General features: G+C 48.3%; 1 protein-coding gene across 1 annotated transcript in view; it reads left to right on the top strand.

Moving 5' to 3' along the window:
• The window catches only part of IQCK (IQ motif containing K), a gene marked incomplete at both ends in the record, with an annotated part of 104,235 nt that extends 91,634 nt beyond the window's left edge, over positions 1-12,601 (top strand). The window contains 3 exons of the mRNA XM_080703937.1: positions 5,994-6,105; positions 11,976-12,053; positions 12,510-12,601. Coding sequence (XP_080560063.1) covers positions 5,994-6,105; positions 11,976-12,053; positions 12,510-12,601 — 282 coding nt within the window. The remainder of the gene's footprint in view (positions 1-5,993; positions 6,106-11,975; positions 12,054-12,509) is intronic.
• Between the last annotated feature and the right edge of the window lie 11,641 nt (positions 12,602-24,242).

The following is a 24,242-nucleotide window of genomic DNA, read 5'->3' as shown; positions in this document are numbered from 1 at the left end:
TCCCTCCCCATCCCCTTAACTCTATTTTCAACCTAACAATTATTATATCAGATAAAATAGACTTGAAGGAAAAATGCATTATTAAGTGCCAAGACATCCTGCTGCCTCGGCATCTATGTGTTGAAGACCCCACTCCACATAGTAAAAATCGGCAAAAAGCCCCGAGAAAGAGGTATCGTCTCTGGCAAAAAATATCCCCCACTTTAGATATCCTTCATAACTATTATTCTCTTGGTATTCTTTTAACTCTCTACACGAATTGCTCTGATGATGTGAGATCAGAAATTGAGTCCGTGGAAATAAACGTCCTTGGCTTTGCTCAATAGTAAGGAAAAAACTGGCCAGAACTCAGATGCTGTGATAAGCATTCCAGCTGCAGCAATCACAAAGGGTCTCCCGACCCTCACTCCTATCACTAGGTTAAGCTATTAACTCCGGTAACCGATAGCTCAGTTTAAGGAAACTTTGTTTACCCTTGAGATCCTGCCTAGAGACAGAGAAGATAAAATTTTGTGTGTGACTTTGAAGCAATTTAGTTGATGAACAACTTAGTTGCCAAAATACAATAGAGCCAAGAAAAGATTGTTGACCTTCACGCCCAGTGTGAGCGTTCCCCGAAACAGGGAGAATGCCGCATGGCTAGAAATGAAAATGACAAAATAAAGGACAGATATTCTAAATATATATGTATGAAGGAAAGGAAATACCGTAAGAGTAAGAAAGCACTTTTTCATGAAGAAGAGCTTATCATAAGAACGTCCCGACTGGGAAAGAAAGGAATTAGAAAGTTAGAAGCAGGTTGCAGAGGGTTTGTGATAAGGAAATGGATTATTAGAGACCAATAGGCCTTTAATAGGCTTTTTGTCTAAAAAAGAGTGTTCAGCAGTCAAGGAAATACATCTGACAACTAAATCCAAGAACTTCACAGTGTTATTTGTGGTGTCTTATTTGCCAAGCTGTGTTGTGAGTTTTTGTAAGCTTTCAGACTTCAGAAGGCAAAGCGGATGAGATCTGAGAGACTCCCATCGCATCTCCCTGGACCGCCACAGCCCCCCATGCTTGTCATATGGATATAGATGGAAACTTCAAAAAAGAAAGAAAAAGAAGATTCCATGAGAAGGCGTATTCTCCAAGCCCTGGGCCTTGGGCGTGCCTGTATTGCCTTTGGAATTTACCTTTGGACCTGCCCTGCTGCAATATCGGAAGAAAGATCCGGAGCTTATCTCCTAAATGCTGGACTAGTCATTTACTTTGTTTATATGTAATTTACTATTGTTTTGCTGTGATTGCCCCCCTTTCTTTTTTCTCCTATTATTAATCTCACTGGTGAAGGGTATAAATTTCTCTGGGTTCCTGTAATAAATTGTCATTGGCTCAAGAAGCCTTTGTCCACCTCAGATTTCTTTCCCAAGCGTCATACCCAAAAACTTAGGGAATTCATAGAGGGAAAGGAATCGCTGCAGATAAGTTTCTGCAGGACACCACCTGCCTTTTGCCCCATCTTTCTGAGGCTCCCGGTCGCGAGTGGACTTGCCCCCACAGGACTGAGCCAGTCGGTAACAATTAAGAATAAAAAGGGTCCTTGTTTCATGATAAGGGAATAGCCGATTTTCTGTCCAGTTCAATTTTTATTGCCGTTCACACCCACGTAATTTAATTTACTTACTAATATGCCATCGCTCACTGTTGAAACAAATGCTGTGCTGGAACACGCTTCTACGCTTCTCTGGAAGCCCCAGGCAACTCTCAGAAGGCCTTCTGTCCTGGTGCGGATGCCCACCAGCCACACCTCCACAGTACCGGGAACTGGCTGATAGCCACGGGCTTCGGAAATTGGTTCCCTGAGTCAACAGACACCAGGGACTGCCAGAACGAGAACACATCTTTGGTTTTGTCTCGCCAAAGATCCTAGAAGGAACCCCAAAGCTTCCTTAAGAGGAGAAAGTCGAGTTAGTGCGCTATAATCCCTGAGTATTTTGCTAGGGAATTGGAAGCGATTTGCAAACACGTATTGCCTGTGTGTTGAAGTCTGCTCGTTCCTGAGCATAAAGCCCATCAGCATCGTCATCAGGTCACCGCAGAGATGCTGCCCCGAGGCCTCCCCGAGGCATCCCATGCCGCGGTCGTTGAGCGTCGCTGAAGGGGCCATCCAGATGCTGCTTCTCCAGCATCTCGCCAGCCAGCGACCATACTATATTAAGTGCTGTCCTCCAGGGCAATTAGGAAAGCTCCAGGGAACCATCCAGAGAGCGAGGCTGTTGCTATGTTTTTGTCTGTTTTGCCAAGAAGCAGGGGAAACAGCTATGCGGAGAGGAATTCAGAAGTGGAACTCTTATGCGGGGTAATTTCAGCGTCCCAGCAGCTACCTCTGTCTTCTTCCCAGCCTACAGTCATACCACAGAGCCCTGAGACCCCTCAACCAGCTGGCTAAGGCTTAAACTTAGGAAATTACAGAATCACCTATGTATTCAATACTTTGTAACTCTGGGAAGGAAACCCTGCTTTCAACTTTATGACTCATTGGCTCCTCTTACACTTGGCTCTATGTGCTAACAGCAATCATAGGACTCAACCCCAGAGCCGAATCTGAATTTTTCTCATGGCTTTATTAATTGACTGAAGGAGTTACTAACACATTGAGAACTGACCGTGCGTCAGACACTCTTTTAGCATTTTGGATGTATTACCTCAGCTTGTTTTCATGCCCACCCAATGCACTAAGTATTTTTATTATTCCCATTTCGCGGTCGAGGAAACTGAAGCCCAGTGGATTTAAGCAACTTGCTCGAGATTCCTGTTTATACCACGCCAGGCGTGGTGGGCACGCTTGTCATCCCGGCATTCGAGGCTGACCCCAGAAGACTGCAGCTTGCGGCCAGCCTCAGCTACTTAGTGAGGCCCTCTGCCACTCAGTGAGGCTCTATTTCAAAATAAAGAATAAGAAATAGGGCTGGGGGGGGGGGGTGTAGCTCAAAGGTCGAATGCTCCTGGGTTCCATCCCTAGACCCGCAAAAAAAAAAGAAAGTAAAAAAGATTCCTATTTGTAATTTGCAGAACTGAGTTCAACCTCAGAGGGCCTGGTGTGGAGTTGATATTTTAAACTTATTATCCTCCAGCATTGATTTTCATCATCGTTATGATGTAACTAGCGGAATGTGATGGTTTCATGGGCGTGTTGTGAAAAATTGACATCCACATAAAGGAGTTTTTGTTCTGTTTTTGTCTTAACCCAAAGTCAAGTGCGTAATAATGTATGTCACACTGCATGTGCATACTTGAAAGTGCAAATAAGCCGGGCCTGGTGGCGCACGCTTGGAATCCCAGCATTTGAGAGGCTGAGACCGGAGGATCGCGGTTCGCGGACAGCCTCAGCTACTTAGTGAGGCCCTCTGCAACTTAGTGAGACCCTGTTTCAAGAATAAAAAGACTAAAAAATAGGGCAGGGGGTGTAGTTCGGAGGTTGAATGCCCCTGGGTTCCATCCCCAGACCTGCAAAAAAAAGAAAGAAAGAAAGAAAGAAAGAAAGAAAGAAAGAAAGAAAGAGCAAATAGACCCCACACTGTCAATTAAAAGCAGAAAGCTGGGCACGGTGGCGTCCGTGAAGGCTGAGGCAGGGAGACTCAAGACTCCGGAGGCTGAGGCAGGAGGATCGCAAGTTCAAGGCCAGCCTGGGCAACTTAGGGAGAACATGAGTCAACAAATAAAAAGGGCTGGGGATCGCTGGTGTGGTGGCGCGCGCTTTTAATGCTAGTACTTTAGAGGCTGACACAGGCGGACTGCAGATTTGAGGCTAATCTCAGCAATTTCGTGAGATCCTGTTTTCAAATAAAAGGTAAAAGAGGGCTGGGGTTGTAGCTCAAAAGTAGAATGCCCCTAGGTTCAGTCCTCAGTACCACACACACACACACACAAAAAATTGGGGGGATGTACCTGAGGGGTACAGTGCCCCTGGATTCAATCCCCAGAAACGCGCGCGCGCACACACACACACTCACTCACACTCACACACAGAGTAGATAGAAAGCTGCTGGTAAGGGAGCCTTGGATTTGCAGTGACATTGTTCTCATTGTCCATGTGCTCGACAGGGTACTGCACTCTGGTATTTGCTGATTGGTACAACCACTGCCATTTGAATTGATTCCCTGATTACAATAATAAAGCCTGGGATTAGGCCAGTTCAATGGGTGCGCGGGGGACCGGGGTTGACAAAAGCCTTCTGTAGAGATCCAGGGTCTCCTGGCAATGGAAGGTTAACCAACAAGGCTGCTGTGTTCCCCACGATAAGTAGCAGTCCTTGGTGCAAAAGGAAGGGAGCCCAGGGGAGGATGGAAGGTCTTTGGTCCAGCAGAGGAAGATCACACGAGACCTGTACACGGAGCCCCTTCAACACCACGGCCGTGCAGAATCGGGAACCAGTGTTTTGATTTGTTAAATGGTAACAGAGTCAAATGACTGCAGGCAAATCGGCATTTCTACAGACTTTACAGAGTGCTCATAGAAGCTGTATGCACAATAGCCAATAGATGACAACTCAAATGTCCAGGAAGGGCTAAAAGCAATGTGGTATCAATACACCACGGAATATACTCAGGAACAAAGTACTGGTGCACGCTGCAATGATAAACCTTAAGGCACAGCGTCCGTGGAAGAACACAGATCCCAAGCCACGTTAGTGATTGATTCTGTTCAAATGAAATCTCCAAGCTAAGCTGGGAGTACTGGCGCATGCCGAGAATCCCGGTACTTGGGAGGCTGGGACGGGAGGATCGCAGCTTTGATTGAGTACAGCCTCAGCAAGAAGGGAGACTCTCATCAACCTAGTGAGACCCTTTTTCAAAATAAAAATATAACAGAGCTGGGCTCAATCCCCAGTACCATCAGAAAAGACTAAATAGTTGGTATCAAGTGGAGCCGTGGTTAATCTGTCCACTGAGATTCATGTAGAACTGTGCTGCCCAGTACCGTCTCCACCCACCACACACGGCTCTCGAGCCAGCTGGTGAAACACAGCTAGTCCAAACCGAGATCTGCAGTAAGTGCACATCACACCCAGCGTTGAAGCACGGAAAACAGAGACATCCCATAAGTAATTTTATGTTGATTTCATACCGAAATGACAAGCTTTTGGATATTTTACGTTAAATATAATGCATTCTTAAAAATTCTCTCTTGGCTGGACATGGTGGCACACGCTTGTAACCCCAGCATTTGGGAGGCTGAGACAGGAGGATCTCGGTTCGCGTACAGCCTCAGCTACTTAGCGAGGAACCTTCGCAACTCAGTGAGACCTTGTTTCAAAATAAAAACAGAACTGAAAAATAGGGCTGGGGTGGAGCTCGGAAGTACAATGCCTCTGTGTTCCATCCCAATACCACACACACTCAAAAAAAAAAAAAAGTATATCCGGCTGAGCCTGGTGGTGCTGCGGTAATCCAGCTACCCCAGAGGGTGAGGCAGGGGAGTTGCAAGTTCAAGGCTAGCCTTGGCAACTTAAAGAGACTCGATCTCAAAATAAAAAATAAAAAGGGCCGGGCGTGGTGGCGCACGCTTGTAATCCCCGCGCTTGGGAGGCAGAGACAGGAGGATCGCGCAGGTTCGAAGCCAGCTGCGCGCGTTGGCTTAGGAGACCCTGTTTCCAAATAAAAAAAAATGTAAAAACAGGTCTGGGAGTGTAGCCCGGAGGTAGAAGGGCTTCCAGGAACCCCAGTACCACCAAAAAATAAAAAAATAAAAAGGGCTGGGGATGTGGTTCAGTGGTCACGCGCCCTAGGTGCAATCCCTAGTACAAAGAAAAGAAGAAAGTACATCCGATTGGAGCTGGGGACGGGGCTCACTGGTGGGTTACTTACCCGGCAAGCACAAAGCCCAGGTCCCGTCCCCAGCGCTGCAAACAACAGCGACAAAGCCACGGATGGCTGGCAGCCCTCCAGGCGGCGAGTAAGCTAACGTGTGGCGGTGCCTAGAGAGGCTCAAGCTAGGTGTGTTTTTTTAGGTTCGCTGTGACCCCGAGATTCAAGAGCTGCGGCAGTGGCAGAAGAAGCTGAGAGAGGACAAGCACATTCGCCAGCGAGTCAAGATATTCTGGGCCAAACAAGAGCATAAAGGTGAGTTGCTTGACCCGAGCCCTGGCTTTATGGGGAGAAGCCCGGTTCTTATTTCAGGCCCAAGAAGGAAGCCTTAGGAGGCGGCGTCTGCACAGAGCTCCATGGGTGTGTGGGGAAGGTTCTGCTCTGCAGAATTCACATGACCCTTTCCCTCCTCAGGAGCAACTCCAGGGTCACCTGGCATTGGCACATTTTTATTTTTATTTATTTACTTTTTTTTATTGGTGCATTGTAGTCATACATCTTAATGGAGTACAAGATGGTAGAGGCGTACGTGCACACATCACTCATTTATTTTTTAAGCTACAAGACAGAGAACATAACCGATTGTTTTGTAAAGATGGTGGCTGGCAACTGCGTTATTCTCCTAAGTCGTTGCCTGCGTGTTAAATGGTATCTTATGCTCATCTTTTCTGATGGTTCACTTAACTGAGCCAGGGGATGCCCCGATGGCTGCTGAACATTCTCAACATGTGTATGAAGATGTCTTCAAAATTTCTATTGGAATTGGAATTAGGAGGCCGAATCAAGCAGATGGCTTCATTCCCCGGCGTGGGTGGGCCGCATCCAACCTGGTGAGGGCCCGAGCAGGACAGCAGGCGGGGAGGGGAGTGAGCTCTGCCCGCTTGAGCTGGGACATTGGCCCCCTCCTGTCCCCACACTCCTGGCTCTCAGACCCGAGCCAGAGTCGATGCCCCTGGCTTTCCGGGCCTCAAACCTCAGCATCACCCCACGTGTCCCAGCTCCCCGGCTCGAGGGTGGCAGATGGTGGGACTTTCCAGTCCCCATGATTCTGTGAGCCAGTCAATACCTGTGGCAAATCACCTCCTTATTCTAAGATCCTTTCAATCCCTGTCTTCCTTTTTACAGTTTCCTAATGGTTCTGTTTCTCTGGAGAACTCTAATGCACTTTTTTACCCCTAAGAAATTGAAAATATATACATGCGGAGCATAAAGAATAATATAAGTGCCTCTCATCTGTCATACACAAGTATCACTGTCATCTTATTTACTTTTTTCTTTTTTTTTAAGCTTTAAGTTACTTCATATTCATGGGAAGAAAATTAGAAAAATGGTAGTCCAAAGGGGTTAAAACCCAGAAATTCTACCATGATTAATATTTTGGTTCTTTCCGGAATATTTCCATTTCCGCTCTGCTGTATAGTCTTTCCAGTACAAAAAATAGCCAGGCATGGTGCTATAGGCCTATAATTCCAGTATTTGAGAGGCTGAGATAGGAGATTACAGGTTCGAGGCCAGCCTCAGCAATTTAGCCAGACCCTTTTAGCAACTTTATGAGGCCCCGTTTGAAAATAAAAAATAAAAAGGTCTGGGGTGTCGCTGGGAGGTGGAACGCTCTGACATCAACGTTAATGTTAAGCTTCCCAGGTTCTGGTGCTCAGCTAGGGTAGAACCCTAGGGAGGTGCAGGACCCCCTCCCTCCCTCCCTTCCTTCCCTTCCTTAGGATGTTGGGGTTGAACCCAGAGGCTTTCTACCTCTCGACTATACCCCTAGCCCTATTTTATTTTTTATTTCGCTAAGTTGCTGAGTGTTTTGCTAAGTTGCTGAGGCTGGCTTTGAACCTGCGATCCTGCTACCTCAGTCTCCCAAGTACCAGGGTTACAGGTGTACACCATCATCACACCCAGCTTTGTGCGCTCTTTAAAACACGGAGTCCTGGAGGCCTCCAGGTCCTCAGGTCTGAGCAGCAGGCCCCAGGGACGCGTGGTCGTGTGCCTGTTCTTTATTTACTTGGCTTCACCATGAGGCCAAAGACCTGGTTGCCTGGCTCCGCCCCTAGAACGGTGCGGGCACAAAGTGGCACCAAGTACATTCGGGGTGCATGGATGGGTAAACGCACGCCCCAGCGCCGGCTGCAGGGCAGGAGCCCGCGCGCCACGCTGGCCGCCCTGTCCTCGCACGCGGCGGCTTGAGCGGCTGCGGCTATTTGCCTGGCTCAGCCCTGGCCTCTCTTCCCCGCACAACTGCCGCTTCAAAAATTGCTTCAAAATTGAAAGACCATCAGGGCCGTAATCAGCTTAAAGGTCAAGGGAAGTGCAGCGCGCCGGTTTATTGCTGTGGCTGCCCATGCTTTGCAGTTGATTTGCTGCCTGGTGATTGATCGTTGGGCTTGCTCTGGAGCGGGGAGAGGAGAGAGCTCAGAACTGGCTCTGGGCCAGCAGCCAGGGCTGGCGTGAAGCTGTGTGCCGGCCACCTGTCCTCGCCCCGGCCCCAGAGCCCTGCTCTCTAAATACAGGGATTTCAGGAAGCACCCCAGTGTGGACCGGTGGGTACAATCCTGTTTGCACCCAAAGTGGCCTTTGGGCCAGAAAGAAGCCAGTTCTAAAGACTGTCCCCCGCCTGGGGTCAGCTGGGAGGAAGAGGGGGCCGGGTTGTAGCTCAGTGCTAGCAAGGGCAGGGGCCTGGGTTCCATCCCCAGCACCACACACACACACACACACACACACACACACACGTGCGTACACACACACACACACACACACACACACACACACACACACACACACACACCATAAACAGGTGAGAGACCAGGCATCGGAGGTGGCCAGCCCTGTCCTTGAAATGCTAACACCACTTCTTCCCAGGCGTCCCGGACCTAGTCGACTTCGATAAGCCTCCGTTTTCCTACATAGAAGGTGGCTCTAACATTAATCCTTGCCTCGTAGAACTGCTAAAGATGCCAAGAGGTGAACTTCATGAGTCCTGGCACAAGGTTCTCACAAATGTTAGTTTTTGTCATGTTCGTATTAAGATATCAGTAGCCAGGCGTGGTGATGCCCGCCTGTAATTCCAGTACTTGAGAGGCTGAGACAGGAGGGTTGTAGGTTCGAGACCAACCTCAGCAACTTAGCGAGGCCCTCAGCAACTTCGTGTGACCCTGTGTCAAAATCAAAAAATAAAATAGGGCTGTAATCCCCGCGCTTGGGAGGCTGAGACAGGAGGATCACACAGGTTCCAAGCCAGCCTCACTGGCTTAAGAGACCCTGTTTCCAAATAAAATATAAAATAGGTCTGGGAGTGTAGCCCAGAGGTAGAAGGGTTCCGTCCCCAGTACCACCAAAAATAAATAAATGAACAAATAAACAATAAGTAAAATAGGGCTGGGGGGGCAGTAGCTTAGAGGTAGAATGCCCTTGGGTTCAATCCTGAGTACCATAAAAACAAAACAGAACAGAAGATATCTGTGATTTTGAACCATTTTGTGTTGGTTTCCTCTGTAGCCTCCGGGCAGGGGCCCCCACAGGGATCCCGCTTGTCTGCTTCGCCAGCCTAGCCAGAGCAGGTGGTCTGTCTATACACGTGTATTTGGAGGACGAAGCTCTGGGTTTCATTTTACAGAGAAAGAGAGAGCCGAGGGGGATGAGGGACAGCGCCAGGGTCACGCAGCTGTGGAGGCCTGGGGCCCGGACCCATCCCGAGGAGAAACGCCAGCCGAGGCGGGTGCTCTCTGGAGACCTGCGCTCTCTGGTTTACTTCTGCTTGCTCGGCAGTGCTGGGGCCTCAGGAATGCCGGGCGGGGCCCTAGCGCTGAGCCCCGCCCAGCCGCACCAGCCACTCTCCGAGATTCCACCATCAGACCAAACTTCCCAGGAATCTTCTTGCCCGGTTGGTTACTATCTGGCCTCGGATTCTTGCTGCAGGTGTTCGCGTTGACCGAGGCGTCTCTGGGGCTGCATTCTAAGGAGCTGGTATAACCCGGAACTCACCTAGTAAAGGAGAACTTGCGGGGTGGGGGGGGGGGGCACCGAGCTGGTATTTTGTGAAGTTCATGTGCTAGAGCGACTTCCTGTTTCCAGCCTGTGGAATCTGGTGGCGCGGAGGGCCAGAAAATATATTTACCTGGCCACGGTGACACTGCAATTACACCCCAAGACGGCCAGTGCAGCAGGGTGGAGTGGATGCAGGCTCAGCTGGTTCTTCTCTAGACTTGCAATAAGAAGAATGGAGTGTAGCTGGGCATGGTGGCGCACGCTGGTAATCCCAGCATTTGGAGGCTGAGACAGGAGGATCACGGGTCAAGGCCGGCCTCAGCTACTTAGTGAGGCCCTTTGCAACTCAGTGAGACCCTGTTTCAAAATAAAGAATGGGGCATTCTACCTCCAAGTGACACCCCAGCCCTATTTTTTTATTCTTTATTTTGAAACAGGGTCTCATAGGGCCTCACTAAGTAGCTGAGGCTGGCCTTGAACCGTGATCCTTCTGTCTCAGCCTCCCACATGCTGGGATTACAAGCGCATGCCTGACTCAAATTCATTTAAAAAACAAAAAACCTCATTTGCGCACCAATCCAGAAAACAAAAATCATTCCGAGCTGTTAGTTTGTATCCATATATCGTCCTCTGGTATTTACGGTATTTTTTTTTGGGGGGGGGAAGGGGAGTTGGTACTGGGGAGCATACTCAGGGGCATTCCCCCAGCCCTTTTTATTTTATTTTTATCTCATGTCCTGATCTCACTAAGTTACTGCGGGCCTCGCTAAATTGCTGAGGTCGGCCTCCAACCTGCGATCCTCTTGTCTCAGCCTCCCAAGAGCTGGAATGGCAGCCGCGTACCCCCATGTCTGGGTGGTATTTACAACATGGATACATTTGGCCAAGTTCGTTTCTTGGCGCAACCTCAGTGCAGACGGGAGGTCTGAGGGAGAAGAGCCTCAGCTGCCAGGGTGGAGTCTTGGTCGAGTAGATCCCGCTCAGGTTACGCCGAGGCCGCCATCCCGGGACAGAGCGGGGTGAAATTACCCTCCAGTCTCTATCCATCGGGACAGATGCAGGGATTTTTTTTTTTTAAATGTAGGTCAAGAATTCCAGCCAGTGCAACTCAAAAGAAGATGCCTAAGTTTTTTTTTTTTTTTTTTTTTGAGATGTAGTAAAAAAAAAAAATCCTGTCTTGATGAATAGCACATTTTTAGCTTCAAATAGCCAGTAGTTGTTTTCGAATGTGCTTTGTAATTGAATATCCATATATTATTTGGGGATCTAGTAATAAGCAGGGCCAAAGAAGCCACAGAAACTGTTTCCACAACATCAGATGATATTATACATATGCTCGTCAGACATATTTCTCATGATCCCATGATGTAATATATACACACATATATGTATAAACACACACATAATTTTCTTTTCAGTAGTGGGCAATGAACCCTAGGGTGTTCTACCCAGCTCTTTTTATTGGTTTTGAGATGGGGTCTCCCTCAGTTATTCAGGCTGGCCTTAAACTTGTGATCCTCCTGCCTCAGCCTCCGGAGTAGCTGGAATGACAGGAATGTGTCATTATGGCTGGCTACAAATAACCTTTTTTTTTTTTTTTCTTCATCTTACTGGGGATGGAACCCAGGGGCATTCTATCTCTGAGCTACACCTCCAGCCCTATTGTTTATTCTTTATTTTGAAACAGGGTCTCACTGAGTTGCAAAGGGCCTAAGTAGCTGAGACTGTCCGCAAACTGGGATCCTCCTGTCTCAGCCCCCCAAATGCTGGGATTACAAACTTCAGCCCGGGAGTTCAAGCCATCCTGGGCCACATAGGGAGACCCCATCTTTTAAAAATAAATGTGAAAGCCGGGCGTGGTGGCGCACGCTTGTAATCCCCGCACTTGGGAGGTGGAGACAGGAGGATCGCGCAGGTTTGAAGCCAGCCGCGCTGGCTTAAGAGACCCTGTTTCCAAATAAATAAAAAAGTATAAAAATAGGTACTGGGAGTATAGCCTGGAGGTAGAAGGGTTTCCAGGAACCCCAGTACCACCAATAATAAATAAATAAACAAATAAATAAACAAACAAATAAATAAATGTGGAATAAAAGACAATTTCCTTTCTTAATCGTTTGCTCCCATATCCTGAATTCAAGTTTCTGCAGATGAGGACTTCCGAGCTCAGGAGCTTCACTCTCCCACTGGGTTATTCAGCAACATCGTCTTCTTTGCAGGTATGCAGATGCCAGAGGCTTTGGTAAGATCTGGATAAATCTACACGGCTCTGGAAGACTCGTGGCCAGGTTGGACTCATTTTCCGTGCCTCAACAATCTTGTGCCAGTGGCTTAAACTTTCTGTGACTCTTGACTGTACGGCCCCCAAATGGCAATAGTGGTATTAGCAACCTCCCTACGGGGGCTTTGTGTTTTGTTTTGTGATGCTGGAAATGGAACCCAGGACCTCACTCTCGTTAGGCAGACGCTGTACCACTGAGCCACGCCCTTGGTCCCTTGTAGGGCCTCCATGAGTATTAAATAAACTCAAGAAGTATCTGGCTCATCGTAAGTGCTCAAGAAAGGAAACTATTATTATTAATCAAGTGCTCAACTTATGGCCACATGTATTGCTGTTGATTGAGCACATGGGCCTCGGGGCTCCGACAGAACCGGGCCCTGCCTCTCACCCGCAGTGTGGCACGGGCAGCTCGCTCCTACGCCAGAGGACTCCTGGAGGAGGAGCTCCTACCCCGAGTGCTCTCCTCGGCTCCACGGGGACAGTTAGGACCTGTCACAGAGGGCTCCTGAGATAGCCATGCGTGGTGTTAAACAGATGGCTGGCACCGAGTGACTGCCTGGTCACATGACTAGGATCTCGTCTCAGTGATATTTTCAACATGTCAGCAAAAAGAAAGTTTATCATTCCAGGTAATTTACCTGTAGCGTGGTTCTCAAGGCTGACCACAAAGGAGAATCTCCTGGGGGAATTTACAAGGCCTTGTCAGGCCCGAGGCCAGAGAAAGCGATTTCATGGGTTCATTCTCAGTCGGGGATATGTCGTAACTGCATCAGCAAAGCCCTAATACCATGGATCAGCCGCAAGATCCCAGTAATAGCTTGGATTCGAAATCATCTTCCTTCGCAAGGCCTTCTCACTAGTGCAACTTCCTTTGAATTAAAGTTCAGGGAATCTGAGTCCCTGGCCCAGCCAGATGGGCCTTGCCTTCTGCTTTGGCACTTGGAAGGGATGAGTCAGGAGACTCATCATCACAGCAGAACGGGAGGTCTCCTGGGTGCTGACCGTGGCACCTTCAGCCTCCCAGCAAGAGGCCTACCGCAGGCAGCGCCCGCCTCCAAGGGCCTTTTGCCCTTGTCTCCCTGTGGCTCTGTTGACGTGGGGACTTTGCTCTCAAGCTTGAAGGCAAGAACTGTAGAAATGTTCTGCTAAGGTGGGGAGTCTGCTGAGAGTTCAGGGCCATAGAGTAATTCCAGAGGCTCAGAGGCTGAGGCGGACGAAGAAGTGTGGATTGGGTGCTTGGCAATTTAGCAGAGTTTGGGGGCGTGCGGGGGATGTGGCTCAGCGGCAGAGCACTTGCCTGGCACGCACAAGGCCCCGGGTTTGGTGCCCAGCACGGAAGGGGAGGAAGCCTGAGGAAAGGATAGGGCTATTTGAAGGAGATTTTCGTGAAGTCAGTCATATAATGGAGAAGGTGGGAAGCTTATATTCTGCCATGAGCGCCTCGTCACCGCACTTGAGCCTTTGGCCCACAGACGTGGCTCTACACCCTTGGCCACAGAACACCATGGCCTGCCAAGACCCTTGGTGGTCAGAGCAGCTCTAACTTACTGAGGCCTCCTACACGCCAGGCGCTTTCTATGTGTTCTTTATAATCATCAGAGCAAACTGAGGAAGTAGAGACTGATATTGTTCCCGCCTTTCAGGGGTGGGAATGATGTGTCAGAGTTAACTGTTTGCCACGGGTCACACAGCTGCGAGGTGGTGTGGCCGAGATCTAGAACTTTCCACCTCATACTGTGGATTCACGGTCTTCTGTCTGTCAGATTGTGGACAGAGAGACAGAGGGCTGCAGTACTTGGGAGGCTGAGAGAGGAGGATCGCAGGTTTGAGGTCAACCTCGGCAGCTTATTTAAGACTCTCAGAAACCTAGTGAGACCCTGTTTCAAAAAAAAAAAAAAAAAAAAAAAACAAGCCGGGCGTGGTGGCGCCCGCTTGTAATCCCAGCATTTGGGAGGCTGTGACCGGAGGATCGCGGTTTGCGGACAGCCTCAGCTTCTTAGTGAGGCCCTCTGCAACTCAGTGAGACCCGGTTTCAAATAAGGAATAAAAAACAGGGCAGGGGTGTAGCTTGGAGGTCGAATGCCCCTCGGTTCCAATCCCAGACCTGCAAAAAATAAATAAATAAATAAAAATAGGTCTGATAATATAGCTCAGAGGAAGAATGCCCTTGGGTTCAATCCCCAGTACCAGGAATAAAAAAGTGCTACAGGGGTGCAGTAGAAAAATGAAATTAAAGACTGGGGCCTGCTACAGCATGGATGGACCTTGAAGACAGTGTGCTGGGGGCAGACAGCCGGGCACCTGCCGTGTGGCTCCATTTCTATCAGTTGTCCAAAGCAGGCAAGTCTCCAGATGTGGGAAGGAGGTCAGGAGTTGCCGTAGGGCCCGGGGGGCTGCAGGACTGGGGTAATAGCGAAAGGTACGAGGATTCTCCTGGTGGTAAAATGGTGTCAAATTGGTAGTGTTAATGGTTGCACAGTTGTGGATACACTAAAAGGCGCTGGAATGTTCCCTCCGACGGAGTGCGTTGTGCGGCATGTGAGTCATGTCTAAGGCCGTAAAGCAACAGCCCAGCCTCCGCCCCGAGGCCCTGCGAGTCCTCCCTGGCTGCCCCGGCTCCAGTCCCTCTACCCTGATGGTCCCCGCCTAACATCTTTTCCACCGGGAGATTCAGAAAGAGCCGAGCACTTTCAAACTTGTGTTACGCCATGCCTCTTCTGGCGTGTGGGTGTCGGTCAGGAACTTGGAGCTGGTGCGGCCTCCTCTTGGCAGCCTCGGGTGAAGCAAGATGCCCCAGCTGCCCTTCCGCCTTGGCTGTGACGAGGGACGCGGAGAAAGTGAAGCCAGGATGGCTGGGAGCCACGGCGCCCGTCCCTGCCACCTGGGGCTGCGTACCAAGCACCTGCTGGCTGTGGAAGTAACTGCGCTGCGTCCTTTACAAATTCTCTGATTCAGATTTTTGAAATGTTCGGTTCTGTGCAGTCACCCAGGACTTTAAGGGCTTATTTCCTTTTTTGTCTTGGGATCTGCACTAGGAGGTACGTTCTCTGACAGCGGGAGCCTTCTTTTTCCTTCCTCCTCCTCTTCCTGTTTGCCTCCACGCTCAACACCTAGGACAGGGCGCAGCACACAGAAGGTGCTCAGGAAGTGTTTGCTGGCTGAGTGAATGGTCTGTGTTAAGCAACCCGCTTCCCCAAGGGCGATTGCTCCTCCAATGTGTACGAATAGAGATAGAAAGTCCACTGGAATACAACCCCAGAATACTGGCAGTTATCTACATGGTAGTGTCGCGGGTGTTAGATGGGTTGATTCTTACCTTTTTCCTTCTCTTCCTTCCTTCCTTCCTTCCTTCCTTGATACTGGGGATTGAACCTAGGGGCATTCTAACTCAGAGCTACAGCCTCAGCCCTTTTGATTTCAAAACAGGGTCTCACTAAGTGACTGAGGCTGCCTCAGACCCGCCATCCTCCCGCCTCAGCCTCCCAAGAACTGGGATTCCAGGTGTGCACTACCCCGCCCGGCTGCCTGTTTATTTCTAAAACAGAAAAGCAGGTGAATGTTTTTCCTATTTTTCTGCATACTCTCTGCAGCACTAACAAGGGATGTTCATATTCCTCGTTGGCTTTCCACAAGGCCAGCGTTTTCCCCAGGCGCTTTACTGGTGGTAAATCAATCAACTCGTCTCCACCACAACCCTTTGAGGTAGGCACCACTGTGGTCTCCCTTTTGTGGGTGAAGGAGCTGAGACACAGAGGGGTTGAACGGTATACCCGGGGCCACACAGCAAGTCTGTAGCAGGCGAGCGGCGACTCCAGAGGCCTCCCTCTTCCCTGCTCCACCACGCTGCACGCAAACATGATCTTTACGTACTGGTGAGGATGTGGGGAATCTGCAGAGCTGGTGGTAGGTTTGTAAATTAGTACAACCACCAAGGAAAATCACTATGGAGGCTCCTCACAAGCCGAGGAAATGGAACCAGCATATGACCCAGCTGGACCACTCCTCGGTATTTACCCAAAAGAATTAAAGTCAGCATGCTGTAGCGATACGCGCACACTCCTGGAAACACTGCGCAGCTCACAATGGCTCTGTTACGGAAGCAGCCGAGGTGCCCATCAGCAGGTGGATGGGTAAAGAAATGGTGATGTATATATACTCCGTGGATTTGGATTCAGCCCCGAGGAATGAAATTATGTCATTGGTAGGAAAATGGATGGAACTGGAGAATATTATGTTGAGTGAAATAAGTTGGGCCTGGAAAGTCAGGGGTCATATGCGTTCTCTCATACGTGGAGAGAAGAAAGCCACGGAGTGGCCAGCACTCACTCACTCTTAGGATCTAAATTTAGGGCCTGAATGGCTAAAGCATCTTGCCCATGTGCAGATTCAGCTGTCATTGGCCCAGGACATGAAAAAAAATTAAAGGTAGAGAGCTGTGGAGACATTAAAAAGGACAGCCTGGTTCCTTTTACTACAGTTTAAAACCTGTCCCCTGAGCAAAGTAATACATTCTACTAAAAATATAGAAAAGTATCAGCTGGGCATGGCGGTGCGTGCAGCAAACCGAGACACAAACAGCCCTTGAGCTGTTACTCACCTGCATACTCTGACTGGCTGTGTGGCCTTAAACAAGGCCACTTAACTTCTCAGCACTTGAGTTTCTTCCTCGACAGAGTGGAAATGACGGTGTGTCCCCTCAGTGAATCGTGCGGAGACTCAAAGGAGATGACGCTTGCGACCTGGGTTTGGGTTGTCTCCACTTTGAGGCTATCACGAACAATGCTGCTCTGAACATTCATGGGCAAGGTTTTGCACACACAAATCCTCGTCTCTCTTGGGGGCGTACTGACAGGGGAATCGCCGGCTCTGTGATTAAGCTAATGCTAAGCGTAAGAGGGACCGGCGGGCGGTTTTCCAGTGGCGGAACCCTCGTGCGTTCCCACCAGCAGTGTGTTGAGGGTCCGGGTTCCGCACGGTCTTGCCGACTTGTTATTCTCTGCCTGTTGGCTCGTAGCCATCCTAGTGGATGTGAGGTGGCATCTCACTGCGGCTTGATATATATTCTCCTGATGGCTAAAGTTGTTGAGTGTCTTCTCTGTGCTTCTTGGCCTTTGGTGTATCTATCTTCCTTGGAGAAATTATCAGTTCAGGTCCTCCGGCTGCCCCCTCCCCGTTTTGGTACTGGGAATTGAAACCAGGGCATTCTACCTCTGAGCTACACCCCAGCCCTATTTTTTATTTATTTACTATTTATTTATTTATTTATTTATTTATTTATTTTTGTGGTACTGGGACTTGAACTCAGGGTCATTCTATCGCTGAGCTACGCCCCCAGTACTTTTTCTTTAAATTTTGAAATAGGGTCTCATTAATTTGCAGAGGGCCTTAGTAAGCTGCTGAAGCTGGCTTAAACCTGTGATGCTCCTGTCTCAGCCTCCCAAATACTGGGATTATAAACATGGGCCATCACACCCAGCTTTTATTTTTATTTCAGCTTTTGTTTTTATTTTGAAACAAGACCTCACTAAGTTGTTGAGGCTGGTTTCAAATATGCAATTCTCCTGTCACTGCCTCTACACCAGGCTAACACTTTTTATTTTTGAAACAGAGTCTCACTAAATTGTTGGGACAGGCCTTTGGCCTGCAATCCTTCTATCTCAAGCCTCCCAAGTACTGGGGTTACAGGTACGAGTCACTGCACCCAGCTTCTTTGCCCTTTTTAGTTAGGTCGTGTCATTGTTTGGATTTTATATGTCCACCAAAATCTCTGTGTTGACATTGCAGCCATGTTCAGAGGTAGGACATACCTGCGGGGAGCAGATTCCTGGGGTGGATCCATTCAACAAGGGTGCCAAGACTATTTAAGGAGGGAAAAATAGTCTCTTCAACACATGCCATTGGATAGATAGATATTGACGTGCAAAAGAATTAAGTTGAGTCCTATCTTGTTAGCCAGGACTATAACTCCATCTCCATCTCTGGTCTCGGTCATTCCATCTGTCTATCTGTCTGTTTCTCTCTCTCTCTCTCTCTCTCTCTCCCTCTCCCTCTCCCTCTCCCTCTCCCTCTCCCTCCCCCCCCTCTCCTCCCACTTCCCAAACTCTCTGAGTGTGGTTTTCCCTACTCTATCACCCCCTAAAGCCCTGCCAAAGTAGTCTCTGCCTTGGACTGGCCAACCATAGACTAAAATGTCTGAAATTGTGAGCCCTAAAATCATTCTTTCTTCCTCTAAGTTGTGATTGTCAGGTGTTTGGGTCATAGGATGAAAGGGCTAACTAAAACAGATTCTTTAAATTTTTGTGTAGCAAGAGTTCTTTATATATATATTTTTCATTCAACAGCCTCAGCTGCTTAGTGAGGTATTCTGCAATTTAGTGAGACCCTGTTTCAAAAAAAAAAAAAAAAAAAAAGGAATAAAAATAGGGCTAATGGTGTAGCTTGGAGGTAAATTGCCCCTGGGTTCAATCCCCAGTATCACTCCCCCCAAAATATATATATAGTTATTCAAGTTCCTTATCGTTCTGTGAGTTGTCTTTTTTATGGTGTTGTTTGAGGTACAAAAGCTTTTAATTTCTATTAAATTCAGGTTGGTGTCATAGCTAATATATCATCCTAATCTAAGGTCACAAAACTTACCTATGTTTCCCATGTTCTAAGGTTTTAGCACTTTAATTTAGGTTTTTGGCCCATTTTGGGGCTAATTTTTGTTTGTGTGGAGGGTAGGATCCAACTTCATTCTTTTGCATGTGGCTGACCAGTGACGTATGTTGACGAGGCTGTTTTTCTCCTCTGAATGTTCTTGGCATTCATCCCAAAATTGTTGAAAATCAGTTGACCATAAATGTAAGCGCTTACTTTCGGACTTTCAGTTCTGTTCCCCTGATGCGCTTGTCTTTCTTTGTGCAGTATTACACACATTTTAAAATCGAGAAGTGTGAGGTCTCCTACTCTGTGCTCTTGTCTTTTGAGATTGCTTTAGCTATTGTGAGTCTCTCAGATTTCCAGTTGTCCTCTTTCTTGTGAGTTTTTTAAAAATATATCCCTATCTTTAATTTTCCATCTGTGAGATCATACCGCATACAATTATTTCCATGTGTTCCTGTTATCATTTAACTCTGAATTATAAACATCTACCTCTATCTTATCAACCTCTTTTCTATCTGATTGGCTACATAATTTGGTTGTTTTATCAACTTCTTTTCTGATTGGCTACATAATTTGTTTGTTTTATCAACTTCTTTTCTGATTGGCTACATAATTTGGTTATTTGCCTACTAGATACTTCTTTCGACATTTCCCCATTGTACGTATATTGCTTCTGTGGCTGACTTAATTTCTAAATCTTTATATGTACTTCAGATTGGTATTTTAGGATGAATTTCCTAAAAGCAGCTTTAAGCGAGTTTAATTTCATTCAGGCAGCTATTGAAGACATTTTTACATGTTCAAAACACTCATGTTTTAATTCAAACTTTGACATAGTTTTCTCTAAAAGTAGCGTAGTAGTCAGACAAATAAATCAAACTTCACTTTTGCAACTTAGAAAAATCACTAATCTTTCTAAGCCTTCGTTTTCTCATCTGAAAAAATGGAGACTGTAATATCATTACAGAGTTGTTTTGAAGATGAAATGGCCTAGCATATCTGGAATGCAATAAGTACTGATAGTGATGGTTTTCATTTCATTGATTAAAAAAAAATTCTGAGATGTCCTAAATCTAATTACAAAGGCCAGAGGATGGATGGAGGAAGACATAAAGGAAATTATTCAGTTAACTTTAACAGGTACTGGCCGAAACCAAAGAAAGCCCACCACGCATTCCTGAGTTTGTTAAGACTTGACTTGAAATCCAAGGAGGCCGACGCCCAGGTGCCTCTGGCCCCGCTTCTGTGTGCCCTTCCTGGGCCGCTGACCCTGTCCAGTCAGAAGCAAAAAGCTCTTCACCATATGGGCTTGTCCCTCCCATCCACAGACAATATAAATTTATGCTTTCCTTCCCCCAAATTTCATCCCGAGAATGTTGGTGGCTCTTCAGTCTGATGGACACGTTTCCAGCTCCCCCTAACCCTCGAGGCATGTCCTCTTTCACTGCTGTGGAGACCGGCTTGAGAGGCTGCGAGCGGGACCCGGCTTCTCCCTGAGGTGCCTCACAGTGTCTTTTGGCCGCGAGCGGGACCTGGCCTCTCCCTGATGCCTCACGGCGTCTGTCCTGCTGCCTGATGCAGAGCGATTGCTGTGTTCAGTGGCACTAAATGGCAAGGCAGGAGATCAAGCCAGGAGCAGGTGAGGGAGGGTGCATGCTGCCCTCATGGTGGCCAGGAAGGAGAGAGAGGAAAGGGTCCCAATATCTTCTTCATGGCAGGTCCCCAGTGATCCAACTTCTAACTCGGTCCCGCTTCCTAAAGATTCTACCGCCTCTCAACGGTGCCACAGGCTGGCAATCCAACCTCAACACATGAGCCTTGAGGGCACACCTAGGATCTAAACCACAAGAGAGGTGCCCAGCCCCCGACCCCCCCCAAATGCCTAGGCTCCCAGCTCATTGCAAAGGATTCAAGTCCGGGGCCACAGGGCCCACGGGAAGGCGGGGAGCCTCCGCGTCCACTCGGCTGTGCGCCCTCCCAGCATCCCCGTGTATGCCCCAAGCCAGCAGCCCTCTGAAGCTTGTCCCTTGGGGTTTCAGCGAAGGCTTCATTAGGCAGGCATGATTGATTATATCATGGCGCTGGTGATCCACTCCGCTCTCCAGAGGTCAGGGGGGAGCTGAAGGTTTCAACTCTTTAATTAGGTTCCCCTGGCAACCAGCCCAGTTCCTAAGGCTATCCATGGGCTGCCAGCTGTCAGTCATCTCATTAGCATACAAAAGAGACACTGCTACCCTATTCTCAGGGTTTTGAGAACTTCATGCTAGGAAACAGGGATAAAACCCAAAATATCTGTTTCTTATTTTTACACAACATCACATATCTCCTATGTGCCAGGCACTCTCCTGGTGAACTGTTATATGTGATCTCAGTCCATGGACTTATTTATTTATTTAGTTTTTTTTTTTTTAACGAAACTGGGGATTGAAGCCAGGGGCATTCTACTTCTGAGCTACACCCCTGGCCCTAATTTTTATTCTTTATTTTGAAACAGGGTCTCACTAAGTTGCAGATAACCTCACCAAGTTTCTGAGGCTGGCCAAGAGCCTGCGATCCCCCTGTCTCAGCCTCCCAAGTGCTGGGATTACAAGTGTGTGCCACCACACCCAGCTCAGTTTATGTAATTAAGTGATCAGTATTTCCCTATATAATACGATCCATGGGGAAATCAGTTTTATAGGTGAAAAATTGGAAGCTCCGAGCTCTGAGAGGCTTTAGCACTGGGCCAAGAGTGTGTGTAACCAGGATGCAAACAGTCTCTCTCATACTACACTCTGAGGTTCCCAGTTCGGGACTATTCTTGATACTTCTGGAAGGAATGTGTGTCCTTTTGACGGCCTGGAGGCTGCGAGGGGCTTGGGCGAGCTCAAGAAGCCACTTTTGTTCATTGATCCAATAAGATTTGGCTGAGCGTGTGCTGAGGGTACAATGGGAAACCTATGCCAGCTCCTCCCAGTCTGGAAAAAGTCTAGTGGAGGAGGTGGGTGCCAATCAGGTCACCTCATGAATGCAGGATCGCACGCTGGGAGGAGGGCTTTGGGGTTCAGGATGCTAGGAGAGGTGTGTGTGTGTGTGTGTGTGTGTGTGTGTGTGTGTGTGTGTGATCTGTGCCTCTAGGCTGAAGGGCTTTCCAGGAGGAGGGACCGGCCTCGCCTCTCTCTGGGTGGAATGCAAGAAGGCCCTTGTGGTACAGCAGGAGAGTGGAGAGGCCCCACTGGCATCAGCAAGGGTTTGTAGAGAGATCCATGTGTCTGCGGGTGAGAGGGCATCAGATGACCTGGTGGCAGGGAAAATGGACAGAAGACACAGGGGAGATGAGTCATCTCTCTAAAAACGTAGGTTCTTACAGAGACAGATGTGTTTCTCACCTTAGTAAGAGGTAGAGAACATCCACCTGTCTTTCGGGGGAACCGGGGCTGCCTATGATGAATAGCTGTGGTCAGAACGTAGTACTCATCCCCTTTCTTTTAAGGTTTGAAATGCTGGTTTCTTCGTCCCTGGAGTTTCCTGACTTGAGCCCTATCTGCCTAGGTTCCAAATCAGCCATCGAGATGAGCGGACACTGCCTGAGCACCCCTGAGAAGAGATTGAAATAATTTCTCAATTACTGACTAGCTTGTAATCCTTGCAGAGGAGCTGTTTAAAAATAAACGGAGTATTCGTTTCCCTTCCTCTTAAAGGCAACATTTAATACACAGAGCTGCTGCCAGTCAGAGTGGGGATGAGAACTGTTTATACCCTCAGCCCATCCAGAATGCCTGAGATGTTTCTGAAGGCTCTGCCTTGGCAACAGCAGCTGAGAATGCAGAGAGAAATTAAAAAGTCCCAAGGCACGGCTGACAGGGTTTGTCTGTGTTCATTTACACCCGCGACTCACTAGGCTTTTGAAGACTCAGAATTTCGAAGATCCACCCAGTAGATGGTGGCTATTTTATTTTATTTTATTTATTTTTATTTTTTATTTTTTGTGGTACTGGGGTTCCTGGAAGCCCTTCTACTTCTGGGCTACACTCCCAGACCTATTTTTACATTTTTTTTTTTTTTGGTGGTACTGGGGTTCCTGGAAGCCCTCTACCTCCGGGCTACACTCCTAGACCTATTTTTACATTTTTATTTGGAAACAGGGTCTCCTAAGCCAGCGCGCGTGGCTGGCTTCGAACCTGCGCGATCCTCCTGTCTCCGCCTCCCAAGCGCGGGGATGACAAGCGTGCGCCGCCACGCCTGGCGAGTGGCTATTTTAACTTCTGTGCTGAAACTCCAATCTCCACACAGTTTATCTAATTGTGAAATGGAGCTACCCTTGTAAAGGGAGATGTAGAAAGAACGTACTGATATGTAGAGATATAAATGCATGTGAATGACACATGAAACTTACTTAATGATTTAAAGAAAATTTATTTCAGTAGTGTTTGAAAATACTATTATTCATCCGGGCGTGGTGGCGCAGGCTTGCAATCCCAGTACTTGGGAGGCTGAGACAGGAGGGTCACAGGTTTGAAGCCAGCCTCAGCAACTTAGTGAGGCCCTCAACAACTTGATGAGACCCTATTTCTGAATAAAAAAATAAAAATTAGGGATGGCAGTATAGTTCAGAGGTTGAAGGTGCCTGGATCCCATCCCCAGTATCACACACACACACACGCACGCACACGCACACGCACACGCACATGCACACGCACACATACATACTATTATTTTCCATAGTAACTGCATTCCTTGAGTAATTAGGAAATAATTTTATTGAACATATACCATGGGCTGGGCAGTGTGTACCGTTATATTTCATCCTTGGACTCTGTTGAGAGGAGGATCTTACTATCCTATTCGGTGTTCGTCAGCTTTCTATTACTGTAACAAATACCTCAGACAGTCATAAAGACAAAAGGTTTGTTCTGGTTCGCGATTTTAGAGGTTAAGGTTGGTCTGGTTGCTTTGTGGGGAGGAGCGCAGCACTGCAGGGAACTCATGGTAGAGCAAACTGTTCACCTCATGGTTAGGTGTGAAAGAGAAAGAAAAAGATGGGGCCGGGCCCCAGTATCCCATTCAAGCGCGTGTTGCAGGGATGGGCCCCAACGTCCCAGTCAAGGGATGTCTCCAGTGCCCTCCCACGGGGGCTTCCATGACCTCCCAGCAGAGCCATGGGCTGGGGCCAAGCCTTCAACACATGGACGTTGGGGGAATACTTATCCAAACGATAGCATAGCCCCAGCTTATGCACGATGGCCCTGAGGCCTCTACAGGCCGAGAGACTGATCAGGCCACCTCGGTGGTGCATGGCGGTGGGATTCCAAGCCAGGCCTCTTTTCCTGCAGGAGGTGTGTGCTTAGCAACCAAGCAGTGCGTGGACGGCCTGTGGCTGGTTTCGCCTCTGTGTTTTCCTTTCGCTGTGGTTTTCCTTGCCTTCAAAAACAAGCCCTTTATTAAATAATGCCCCCTATCCAGAAATCAGGTTCCTCTCCGGGGCGCATGCCTGACGAGCTCG

The sequence above is a fragment of the Muscardinus avellanarius genome (genome assembly GCF_963383645.1).
Source record: "Muscardinus avellanarius genome assembly, chromosome: 10".
Taxonomy (NCBI): domain Eukaryota; kingdom Metazoa; phylum Chordata; class Mammalia; order Rodentia; family Gliridae; genus Muscardinus; species Muscardinus avellanarius.
Note: the sequence above shows the minus strand (reverse complement) of the source record. Positions and strands in the feature narration are given on the sequence as shown.